The 13,305-nt window shown below is 35.0% G+C and overlaps 1 protein-coding gene, 1 non-coding gene and 1 pseudogene across 2 annotated transcripts in view; 1 reads left to right on the forward strand and 2 right to left on the reverse strand.

Annotated features, from left to right (window-relative positions):
- LOC111741810 (lymphoid-restricted membrane protein) overlaps window positions 1-13,305 on the forward strand; it is a 39,484-nt gene that overhangs the window by 16,668 nt on the left and 9,511 nt on the right. The window contains exons 8-15 of the mRNA XM_023532366.1: window positions 2,158-2,208; window positions 5,239-5,316; window positions 7,849-7,905; window positions 8,700-8,759; window positions 8,853-8,917; window positions 9,727-9,826; window positions 11,541-11,675; window positions 12,407-12,508. Of these exons, the coding sequence (XP_023388134.1) occupies window positions 2,158-2,208; window positions 5,239-5,316; window positions 7,849-7,905; window positions 8,700-8,759; window positions 8,853-8,917; window positions 9,727-9,826; window positions 11,541-11,675; window positions 12,407-12,508 (648 nt within the window). The remainder of the gene's footprint in view (window positions 1-2,157; window positions 2,209-5,238; window positions 5,317-7,848; window positions 7,906-8,699; window positions 8,760-8,852; window positions 8,918-9,726; window positions 9,827-11,540; window positions 11,676-12,406; window positions 12,509-13,305) is intronic.
- Window positions 3,871-3,989, reverse strand: LOC111741881 (annotated as a pseudogene).
- On the reverse strand, window positions 5,815-5,921 carry LOC111741850. The gene has a single exon (XR_002781110.1). It is a non-coding gene; the product is annotated as a U6 spliceosomal RNA (small nuclear RNA).

A 13,305-nucleotide genomic window follows, 5' to 3' on the forward strand; every position in this document is an offset into this window, starting at 1 on the left:
TCTAAAAATAGTCCTTGGCTTTTCTTAGTATCTTTGACAGTTATAGTTGAGGTTTTGCTCATTGCCTTCTCCCCCACCCCCACAGTGCCCACCAGGCTATTATGAAAACAAATCTGTTAAAAGAAGAACTGGAGGAACTAAAAACTAGTTTGAATGCTTCGGAAGAGCAGAAGACCACAATTGTAGCACAGAACAAACAATTAGTAAGTCATCCAAGTACTTCGAAACTGGTATGTAGTTTACATAACTGAACTCTAAGAGAGTTTATTTGAAGGCAAAAATCAGAAGTCAATAAGCTGATAAATGAATTGGTAACACCTTAGAAAAGTAAAGGCAGGTAAGATAAAAACCGTTTTACTTTTCAACCAAGATTAAAATTCTTTACACATTACTCAATCATATTCACAATGGTTTGCGAAGTCCTAGAAGATCTCTGGAATGCCTCCTGAAGTTGATAGGTGAACTCATGAATATTGGATAGTAAAATCTACTTGAATTTTCTTTAAAAATTTCTCTGTCGAACTTTCAACTTTTTCTCAGATTTTAAAAAATCTGTTTTCTTAGTAGTTCCAGATTACTAAAAAAACTCCCTAAATCAGCCCTTACACCAAATAAGCACAGGCTTGTAATTTTTAGAGCAAATTGTTATTTAGACCAAGCTTTAACTCAGCTGAGAGAGAAGTACATAATCATGTTTTTTCTGCGAATGTTAAACTATTTTCTAGAGCATCAGTAATAATTTTCAAAATCCTGATCTATTCCAGAAGTACTCTAGCATTGCTAACGATGGTGGTAGTCAGCTGAAAGACTAATTTATTTTTAGGCCTGTAATTCTTCAGGAGATGGGCTCCAGGCCTGTGCCACACTCACTTGTGACCTTCCCCAACCAACACAGCTTAGCTTGGCTCTTGCCTCAATAGTAAAATGTGAAGACTAGGACTCTGCAAGTCTTTTATCAATGTATTACAGGAAAGACTCAATTTGGGACCACTGAGGAACTCTTATGTGGGGGCAATGTAGGGAAATGATCAAGAGCCCACACTTGGAAGTCAGACCACTGGCATTCAAGTCTAACTCCTAGGGCTGTGTAACTTTAGGCGAACCACATAACTTCTTTAAGCCTCTCTGTTCTCATACCCTAGGGCTATGAGGGTTAGATGAGTTAGTTCATGTTTAGCAGTATGTATTTACTTTCCTCTTAGGGCTGGATAATGTTAGCTGTTATTAAAAATACAGAGTCCTAGATATACAACCCTAATTCTTTGCATTTTATAGTGTTTTACAATCTCAAAAGAATTTTTAATGTTTCATCTCATTGGTCATCATAAAAATTCTGTGAGGTAGAAATGTAAGTAGGTGTTCTTCATTAAAAAATTAACAGATATATGTAAAGTCCAACAATGTTTTGATTATTCCAAGTCAATTGGCTAATAAATGATAGAGCTAGAATTGTCTCAGATCTTCTGATTCCAATTATGTGGGGTGTGTGTTCCTCCATCCTTATACCAATGACACCCTAGCTTGACATATTTTCCCTTTTATTTTTATATATTATAAAAAAGGTAGTACTTATTCACCTTATAAAAATAAGGAAATGCATATTAACAACAAAAAGGTGAAATCCCACAAATTCTTACCCTATCCACAAGATTTACTGTTAATATTTTGGCATATAATTTGTCCTAGAATATTTTTTCTTTTGGTGGTTCTGAACTTGGGGCTCTTAATTATACAATAGTTTTTGATATTCATATGTTCTGGTGATGTTGAATCTGAGAATATCGACAGCTTCAAGTAGAAAACTAGAGCTCTTTTTGTGTTTTCAAAGTGCTGTTTAAATAGATGAGTTCACACTACCTGTCATAAGTGGATGGCGGTAAGTAGCAGGAAAAGAAATCAGGCTCTTTGTTTTTTCTTTTTTCTCTCCCTGTCATAGATTGAATCAGGGAGAAGGGTGACTTCTCACAGATCCCCAGAAAACTGCAAGCCAAAGGCTTAACCCTATATGAGAATATTTTCAGACTAGGCTCATTTGTATTATGTCAATGCCATATTAAAAATTGATAAAGGAAAAGAATGTCAATAGACTTGCAGGTAAATCTGTGGTTTCATGAACTTCTTAAATACTTTTTAATTACTTTTCTTTTAATGAATTAGGAGGCAGAAAACCGGGCTCTGATTCTTAAGATTCGGAATCTTCAAGAAGAGGTATGTTGAAATCATTAAAACATGGGTACAGATTAAATATATGGAAATCATGGGTCCTGATCCTGGGTTAAATAATAATCATATGAATGTTCAGGCTTTTGTGGGCCAAAGACCAGGCGTCTTTGTCAAATGATAAATGAAGAAGAGTGGATAGAATTTTCACATCTGGACAGAGGTACATTACTGCCTTTGTACTTATCAGTGAAAGAAATGGAATTTTAAAAATTCAAATTTAAGATGAAATATAATTAACCCATCTAAAAACTATACAAATCAAGAAGGAAAGTGCAGACATTATCTAATAATTTTCCATTAATATTCCACTGAACTAGATGGCAAAGTCTTGAGTCTAAGACAAGACCTGAAATTTGGTGACAGTCTAACCTTGGAAAAGCCATTTATATTTTTTGAGTTAATAATACCTATTGTCTCAGTTATGTTAGAGATTAAAATAATGCTTGTGAAGCCATTTGGTTAACTATAATGTACTCCATATATGTTAGGAAATATTAGTAAAGTCTCTAAAAAATGAATAATTCTATGCAATATACTTTTTTAAGCAACAGAAATAGAGCATTGAAAGAATAGATAACAAAGCTACTAGTAAGGTAATATTTTGCAGGGAAATTTTGAATGTCAAGTATTATGCACAGTTTTTTATTTGGGCTTTATATAAGTTAATCAGAGGTATTTATTAAGCTGCGATGAATAATCTGAAGAGTTATCCAAAATATGGGCAAGGTAGACATTAAAAATATTTTGTGGCGAGTTGGAAAGGAACAATTAAATATTGGAAAGAAACCGTACATTAGATGTTATAGTTACAGTTACAAGGCCAGTTTTCATGAAACTAGTACTTAACAATTAAACTCCCAATGTAAGATTTTTTTTCCTCATATTTAAGATTATTGACTAGCCTCAAAAGTAGTTTGTACCAAACTAATTTTATCATGAGATAGCATTGCAATTATTGATTTACATTAGAGAAGGCATATCAATGTCACTGCTAGCTAAGATTCTTTTAGGAGATAAAAATCCGATGGATTGTGACAGATAACAGCACAATGATTTGGAGAGTTATTCACTTTTATTCATTCACTTATTTATTTAACACATATTCTTTGGGAGACCTCTGTGCTAGGCACTATTCTAGATGCTGAGGAAATAGGCTTAAGTAGAATAGCCCATGTAGAACTAGCAAGTTCAATGGCGATTAGTGCTGTGGAGAAAAAAGCAGAAAACAGAATTGTGGAGGAGAGCAATTTAAAATAGAGTGGTTAGCAAAAAAGTAGCACTATGAAATTAATCATTTGGTTAAAAATTGGAAAGGGAGGTTTATCTGTGGAAGAGCATTCCAGGCAGAGGAAATGGCAAGCTCAAAGGCCTCAGGCTATAGCCTACCTGCTATTTTTGAGTGACATTAGGCCAGTGTGGTTGGAACAGAGGGAGGAACTAGTAGCAAGAGGTTTGGCAGAGAGCTGAAGGGAGCCAGATCTACAGGGTCTTATGTAATTAGCAATGTATGAACTCTGGCTGTTTACACTGAGATGAGAGCTCCTGGATAATTTAATTTTGATCAGGGGAGTAACATGTTCTAATTTCTGTTTTTTAAAATGGCTTCTGGGTTTATTTATTTATTTTTTATTTTTATTTTTTTTTTAATGCCTACAACACCTGGTATTCCAGGGTGGTCTCCCATCCAAGTACTAACCAGGCTCAAACCTGCTTAGCTTCCAAGATCAGATGAGATCAGGCGTGTTCTGGGTGGCATAGCCACAGACTGGCTGCTGGGTTTAGAATCAACTGTAGTGGGGCAAGAGAAGCAGGGAGACCAATTAGGAGACTCTTGTAATAATCCAGGCAAAAGCTGATGGAGGCTTAGACTGAAGCAGTAACAGGTGAAGAGAAGTGTGCAGATAAGCAAATGCTTTAAAATATATCTCAAGGTATTTGTTATATGTTCAGGTAATATGGAAGTTCTCTTCTGATTGTTTCTAATGTCTCAGTGAAATACAAAGCAAAGTCATTAACTGAGAGTGGGGATGTTGTAGGAGGTATTGGAAGTTCAAGGAGAGAGAAGAGATGACATAAGCCAGGAGCTGGCAAACTTTTTGAAAAGAAACTGATAATAAATATTTTTAGTCTTGCTTGGCTAAACAGCCTTTGTTGCAACCACTCACTTCTGTTATCATGTAAAAGCAGCCAGAGACAATATGAAAACAAATGGGCATGACTTTGTTCTAATAACTTTATTTACAAAACCAAGTGATCAACTGGAGTTGGCTGTGCAGGTGAGGTGGGGAGGTTGGTGTAGTTTGCAAATCCCTGATTTAGGCAAATGGCCAAACAAAGGGACTAGGATTATATGATATCACAGGTAAACACTGAAGTTAAAGGTTATGAATTTAACATGTGAGCTGTTGGTTCAGTATGTATTTTTCTTTAATGTTTCTCTGAAAGGATACTGGCTTAGAGTGGGTGGCAAGCTTAAATTAAGCAAATATAAGAAGTAGGGGAGAGGCAAGGAAATTGAGAGTATGTGGAAGAAAGTGACTATAATGAATGACCATGGGAAAATTTAAGCTGAATAAAGAAGGGACTGAATTCACTGCAAGGTGTGAGGGTAATGAGAAAGTATTTAGATTGATGGATTGCAGGCTTCAGTGGGGACTGAAGGTTTGTTGTTGCTCAGAGAAGTAATCTGGACAAACAAGAAGTGGTGGCTGAAGAATGAAATGCTTGCAATTAAGATATTGGAGGGATTACAGTTGCTCATAATGGCATGTGTGAAGGTATGTCTAGGGAGTGAACGACTGAGGTGGAGTAGAAGATAAAAAGGGACTACTGAGAGTGTTCTTGGATGGTCATGTTAAAAGAATCATGATTTTTTAGACAAAGTCTAAAGTTTCATCCCTTAGTTTAAAATAGATTATGATATTAATGATGAAAATGCTATTTCTTAAAAAAGACTTTATGATATCCTTTTATTTTTTGCTCTAAATCTAAGAATACTACCTTCTTTTGCTTTAGAATACTAAGAACATTATGGATATATATAAATTGGAAAAGAAGATTGAGGAATTGTCTAAAACTGAGACAGAGCACCAAGTAAGCACTTCCCAAATACTGGTAAAATATTTTCTTCCATCAACCCAATATTACTCTATAAAGGTGTATATGACTCATTGATACAATAACCTTTGGCTACAAATTTTTTAATTCATACTCCTTAAGATGTCTGAATTATAGAAAAGGCAATTTCTCTTTTTTTTTAGTGTAACAGCTTACTGATATATAATACACATGCAATTAAATTTACCCACTTAACATACAAGTCAATGTTTTTTTTTTAAATTTTATTATTAGTTTCAAGTATACATAATACATTGGTTAGACATTTATATAGTTTATAAATGATCCCCCTAATTGCTCTTTTTCTCCTCTGGCTCTACACCTAGCCACTACATTAATGTTGACTACAGTCCCTATGCCGTGCTCCCCATCCCTGTGACCACCTATCAACTACTGATTTGTACTACTTTAACTCTTCACTTCTTTCTCCCAGCCCTCCAACTCCTCTCCCCTCTGGCCATCATCAGATTGTCTAAAAATATGGAATGATTCACAAATTTGCATGTTATCCTTGTGCAGGGGCCATGCTAATCTATGTAAAATTGTTCCACTTTTAGTATATGTGCTGCCGAAGCGAGCACTAAAGTCAGTGTTTTTTAATATATTCACAGAGTTGTGCAGCCATCACCAAAATCAATTTTAAAACATTTTTGTCATCTCAAAAGAAACCTTTTTAGTAATCACTCCCCATTTCCCTCCAACCCTAGACAACCACTAATCTACTTTCTGTCCCTATAGATATACCTATTCTGGATATTTCATGTAAGTGGAATCATATACATTACATTTTTTTGTCATTGGCTTCTTTCACTGAACATAATGTTTTCAAGATTTATATATGTTGTAGTATATATCAATACTTCATTTCCTTTTATTGCTGTCATATTCCATTGTATAGATGTATCACATTTTGTCCATTCATCAGCTGATGGACACTTGAGCTGTTTCCACTTTTTGCCTGTTATGAATAATACTGCTGTGAACATCCGTGTACAAGTTTATATGTGTACAAATGTTTTAATTTTTCTTGAGTGTAAACCTAGAAGTGGAATTACTAGGTCACATGATAACTGCATGTTTAATCTTTCAAGGTACTGCCAGACTGTTTTCCAAAGTGGCTGTACCATTTTACATTTCTACCAGCTGTGTATGAGGGTTAGAATTCTCCACATCCTTGCCAACACTTGTTATTATTTATACTTTTTATTATAGTGGCAATTTTTAATTTAATAATGTCTGATTTTGTAACTTCCTAAATCAAGAAAGATTTCAGCTACTGTACCTTCTTAACATGGAAAATGAAGCAAAATGGGCAAAAAAAAATTTTCCTTGATTGAATTAAGAGATACCTTATAGAAATGGTTTTTATCAATATGGCATCTAAAAAGTCTATATTTAGTATATAATTTTGGTCTTTTTGCCATACATTCGTATTATGAAACAGAAGACAACTATTAATAAATTCAGGAATTTGTGTCATGCTTATCGTCATCTCTAATGGTTTATTTGAGCAATATATTTTGTTGTAGTATATGTTTGAAATGATAACGTGCTCAAATTTCATGTCTATATATGGAATTTTCAAGTTTCCTAGCAGATATTCAAATTGCACGTGTGTATACATATATCACATGTTATAGCAATTATGATTTAGACATTAAAATTAATTTTGTTCTAGGAAGGACTGTCTTTGGAAAACATAACTGTCATAGCTAGTGGAAAGAGTTAGAAGACACGGGTTCAAATCCCGTCTTCTCTACTTAAAAGCTATAACCTGAAGCAAGTAGTTAACTTCTTTAAGTCTCAATTTAATCATCTACTAAATCGATATGATATTTTTTACATAATCCTCAAGCTTGTCGAAAATTTAAATGAGATCATTATATGAAAATACCTTTAGAACCATAAAGGGATATCAAATATATGTGATTATGATGATGATTCTATTTCCAACTATGCTGATTATTTTTCCAGGTTTTCAATCCAATTAGCATACATGTTTATCAGTTTTTTAGAAGCTTGTGCCAACAAGCTTGCTTTGGTTTTGAATAAACTGATATGTCTTTAATATTCACCTTGCTAAAAAATTTTTTGTATATTTTTAAACTTAAGTTTTTAAAAGAGGAAGAGTCTTCTATATGTTCACATGGAGTCTGCATTCATATCTATATTTTCATCTTCACCAGGTAAAAAAGACTATATGTCTTCTTCTTATTACCAAACGTGAAATGGAAGAAAGGGCAGTTGGCCTGGAGCCTCATATTCTAGGCTCAATTCTGTCACTAACTGTGTGACATTGGGCTTGGATTTCCTCACTGGTAAAGCAAGGGTAGTGATCCCCAGCCTCTAAGATTGTTGTGAGGCTGATGTGAAAGTTTTTAAAAAGTAAAAATCACGTGAACATTAAAGGTGCTTCCGAAACATGTATCCCTATTGGAATAATTATGTGGCACTGTCCTTTACAAAAGCAATGACCCAGTGGTTTCCCCTAAATTTGTTTCTTTTCAGATGCAGTTACACATATATGAGAATACTTTGCTTAATAAAGACGCGAGTTTGCAGAAGGTTGGTTCTGTCCCTTCCCATGAAGTCCTGTGGGATTGGCTAGTTCCAAATCATAAAGGAGGTGGTCATTTGTGTAATTTCACCCCTATTAAAGTATCTGACGTTAATATTCTGTTAAGAATAGTAGACTTTCCTTTATAATATTTCACAGAAATGTTCTTCTGAATGAAGAATACCGACTTCTTCCTGTGGGATAAGTTTTAACATATCCTCTCTAAATGTTGGCGATGTTCATTAATCTATGCAACAAATATTAGTGTGCCAGTTTATCAGTCACTGGTTAGATACTGGTGGTGCAGTTTTAATGCATAACAACACAAATGAGTGTGCAGTGATTCATTTTAGGGAAGAAGAAGAACATATCCCCAAATTATTTTCTGCCTAGTTTGATTGATTGATTGATTAGATAGATAAATAGATATCATTTTATTCATTCTTGTATCCTGCGATCATAGCCTATCTGATAACAAAGGATGCTGGCTAGAGATGCTGGTTATGGTGGCTTTAAGAGACACAGGAAGGGCACAGCCTAAGTTAATAAACTTCCACTTTTCAAGATAGGGAAGTGAAGAAAGAATGATATTTCTTTTCCTTTCCTTTTTCTTCCTGTTATGACATTTCAAGGGAATCGTGCATGGCTCGTAGACATTGACCCAGATACTAAATATTGTACCAACTTTATCTCTTCCATTTGACATTTACAGTTCTTCTTTGGCTCAGACTGATAGTCTAACAAATATGAATTGGCAAATTCATATATTTATTAGCTATTAATTTTCTCTTCTACTTTTTAGAAGGATTTAAGTATAGAAGAACTTAAATCAACCATCATAGAATATGGAAGCATTATAGAGGTATACCATAATAATCTCACAGCTTGTAAGGTGGGGTCATTAAATGTAAATTCCCCATTAAAGTAACATGTACAACCCAATGTGTGATTCCAGAATTTACGAGGGGATAAAAATAAACTGGTTCATGAGTTACAGCACTTGCAACAGGAACTCATCATGTAAGTACAGAGTAACCGTTTACCAGCCTTCTCTCATGTACCTCCACCCTGCATTATTGGCCTACTGAGCTATGTGCAGTTCTCCAAATGTGCCACACTTTTTTCTTCTGTGCCTTTGTAAGGGACATTTTCTCTGCTTTTCTCCAAGAGAACTCCTTCGCAAGTTTTTCATGACTTTCCCTTGCTTTTCTCTTACCTTGAGATTAAAGTAATCCTTTTGCATGCATGCATGCATGTCATGCTATTCTTACCTCTTTCCTAACACACATCGTCTTACAACCATTTGTTTCTGAATATGTGTAGTATGCTAGTCCAAGGGTCCACAGGAGCCACTCGGATAACAAAGATGAGTGAAGACAATGGGGTAAGTGCACACACTTATTTTATGAGAATTGCAAATGAGAAAAGCGCATTACCCCAATGAAGGCAGAGAGGCCTACTCTGCTTACCTCCAGATAATTGTTGTATCAAGAATATATGGACCCGTATGGCCATGTTTTCTGATATTTTAAAGAAAAGCCAGAAATATAGATTTTTAGTGGAAGTTTCTAATTTTTAAACTATTGGCTCCAATTCCTTTTTTTAAAAAAAGTGTTACTTACATGTTTGCAGCCACCCAGGGTCACTAGTCTGTGCAGCTCCTAGAGGGCAGACACTTTCTCTTATTTCTCCATGTTCCTAAGTACCTCATACAATCCTTGGTGCACGTGCATGCTCATTGATGGGCGATAAACCCTGTTCTGGTGTCTTAAAACAAAATGTTGGAGGCACATCTAATCAGACAGGTCTATTTTTATTGTTTTTTCAAGGAATGGGATCCACTTGAATGTTCGTGGAGAGCGTAAGAGTATTATCTCTGAAGAAGAAAAATCTTTACATTGTGAACTCATTCTTGCTCAGTCTGCAGAGGTAGGTAATTATAATCAAATGGAAAGCTTTAAAAAATAATCACCATGTGCAATAACTTATTATTAAGTGAAAGTCCGTAACTTGCTGAAAAGCACTTGTGACAATTTGAGAGAAACTTCTGACAGTTTTTAGAAATGAAGTCTAAAGTCTCTTAGCCTGGAAGAACAGACCTTTTTCAAGTTATGCCTGAAAACTATAGTGAGGCTCAAGCATGGGCTGTGGAAATGTGCGTTCAGTGAAGCTGGACTTTAGGAATCTTTATATTCTTGATCTTTTTCAGGACAAACTATCTGCATGTTCCCCAGCCTGGGGTATTAACGGTAGCAGCAGTGATCCATGAACTATTTTTTTCAGTATTTATCCAATTTCCCCATAGTAAATGTATCTACCAAAATTAAAGATGCTCAGAAACAACATGAAATTTCTTTACTTTCGGATGTAATTGTACCAATCCAATTTAATGACAGTGGTTATTACATTCTGAACAGAAATTAGCATTTTTAATGTTTTTGATTAATTTAAAAATGGCAAATGAATTGTTACTTTAAAAAGTCTCAATTTGTTAAGTTTATCCAATTCTTTATGACATTGGAGGAATCAATCAAAACCCTTCTTGGAGATGAAATGTTGGAACCCCCCAATACTATATTTCTGCTCCTTTATACTTTCCAGTTTTATGCTCGTTTATGTTAGGAAATACTTTCTTAGCAAATTGCTTTCTTTTCACCACTTCAGTGGTCTCTCCATGTCTGTGAATAATGGACACGTCAGAATGTCCTCCTGTTGACAGCTGTGATATGACCTTGAAAGAAGAGGAAAAATGTCTTTGGGGCAAACGCTGCTTGAATTTCTCCTGCCAAGGATGCAGGGGCAACATATGCTGCCTTCATCTGACACCGTCTCAGGCAGCCTTGGACATTCTGCTGAGGACTGTGCTTTCCTGACATTCTGTTTCAAATACTCATCATTTTACTGTGTTTTTGAAACCAAGCCAAATTGCCAGACTGAATGAAATGGTGGCAAATCTGCCATGGCAGTGTGTTTTTATCCTTAGTCCTCGGAGATAATGATGATGTCAAGATGCCAGTCTTCAAAATTCTATAGTTCTAAACAGGGGTTAAATGACTGACAAAGTTCTGGCCCTAAGGTTACCCACTGATGGATGAAGAAGTTTGCCTTCGAACTGGAATCCAGAAATAAGATCCTTCTGACCTTTATCCAACACAGCAAGAAGAAAATTAAATGTGTTCTTGTCATATATCTAAAATATGACAGGAGATAGAGACTTTGAGAGAAGTATAAGAACTATACTTTGTGAAATATCGTGAGAGTATCTTCTGTGAATGAGAGACAAAAGAAACCAGTCTATTTTTAATGGGATTTATTGAGCACCCCCCCCAACATTTTTTTTCTGTGAATTTCTTAACCTTCCCTTATTTTCATAAAATTAGAGTCATAGCAGTTTATATCACCCACATGTAAATGTTCTCTATGGGATAAATAAATTTTTAAAGAAAATAGATGTCAAGTTGCAGCCATCCTAGAGAGAAAATGTAAACAGATTTTTTGGGATATAGAAAGATTCCATAAGACTATTTTCGAACTATTTTATGGGGATAAGTACATTGGCCTGTGAGCATCATTTTCATAGAATAAAAATAATAAATGTTCTTTATTAGAATGACAATTATGGACATTTTGGTAATTGTTTCAGAACAGTGAAACTGAGTGGCAGTGCAGTTTAATCAGCTTGTCATCTCTGGACACAATGATGGACCAAGAAATGCTGCCGTTACTGAGGGAACTTGAGAAAAAGGGAGTGGAATTCACAGCTATGCTTCAGAAGCTGGTATCGTATAACATACACCTATTGTGTTTCACTGGCTAGAAACGTCCTCAGCTACCACCAGTTTGCTGAGCACAAGAGTATCTGTGTGTTAAGACCCAAATTAATCTTTGAAAAGAGAAAATTTTTCTCAAACTTCCCTGAAGTTGATCTAGTTCTGTGTCAATTAGGACTAACAGGTTGACCATTAGATATGGATTGCTTGAGCTTTGTTTTCCTACAGGTTAACCTTTAGTTTCAAAATGGCTAAAAACATGGTATCTTTAGAAAAGTTGCCTTCTAACTTATGGCTGATACCTGTTTCTCCATTTTTATTTTTGACTAGAAACTCTAGATGGTTAGAGAAAACAGAAAAAACATCTTTGTGTTGGTATTTCTAGTCTCTTTCTCAGTGCCTAGCATCTGTAGTAGGTAGTATTTAGTTTGATGAATGAAAAAATCCACAAAAATGCTTGTTTCTTTCTATTTGAGAAAAATGAAAATGTGTAGGTTTTGTTCTGGAAAATGATTCTACCTGTATATATTCAGCATGTATAGAGCACCTGACAAGGGTTAGCATCTACACATGGCAATGTCCTGGGGTACAGGAAAGTCACTGGGTAACATTAGATGAGAAGAAACTCTCTCTGATGTCTTCCTGAATTATCTATATAGTAAAATTTTGCTCTAAATTACTTACATAATAGCATATGTCTTTTACCTGAATTCCTAGAAGATGTGGAACTTTTTTTCAGCATGAAGAAGTTTCTGAAATTGAAACCCTCATTAATAGCTCTCTACAGTGGGTAACTAATCCAGAAATTACTGTGAAAGAAAAGTGGGAGAACAAGTTTACTGTAAGTGTTCTGGATCTTGTGATTTTCCTGGTTTTCCATCTCCTTTTTAAACCCAGATAATATTTATTATGTACAGTACCATTTCTAAGGCATTACTCTAGTCTTCTGTCTCAGTCCAGGGATGTGTATGAGTGCGCGTATGTGGGTGAAAGTGAGTGGTAAGTGTGTGTGAGTGCGAGAGTGAGGAAAGCAAGAGTGAATGAGTGTGAGGACATGTGATATGTGTTAGACAAAGAATACATAAGATTTAGTGGAAAAGATTTTATTTAAATCCTTGTGAGATCTGACTAATCTAAACTTGGATTTTTCCTTGGTTTATTAAAATTCTCCAACATTGGTAGAATAATTATTGTGCAAAAGAATCGTATTCCTGAGACTGACAGTTTCATTATCCCAGAAATTAGCAGAATGTTGGGAAAGTAGGACCTTCTTAGGTAACTATTCCCAGTTATGTTACAAAGGAAGTATATAAAAAGAAATCTGTTTAATTTATCCATCACTTATTATCTCTCCTCTTTGACTGTCAGATGATTTCCTAAAGTTTCTCAGTCTCCTAAGTTAAGGTGCTAAAGCAATAAGTAAATTCTGAAAACTCTAGAATATTAATTTTAATCCCTTTGCCAAACTAACCTTTTTAAAAGTTGCTTTTGAATATGTTAATCAACAACTGATTTTATTTCATTTATGCCATCCTACTTTAAAGTAATTGTGATGATTGATGAAAATGGTCAGGGGTCCACTGTTTAAGAAAAAGAAAACAAAACTCAGTTTTAGGCATATGGTAAGTACCCAACATG

The sequence above is a fragment of the Pteropus vampyrus genome, unplaced genomic scaffold, assembly GCF_000151845.1.
Source record: "Pteropus vampyrus isolate Shadow unplaced genomic scaffold, Pvam_2.0 Scaffold82, whole genome shotgun sequence".
Taxonomy (NCBI): domain Eukaryota; kingdom Metazoa; phylum Chordata; class Mammalia; order Chiroptera; family Pteropodidae; genus Pteropus; species Pteropus vampyrus.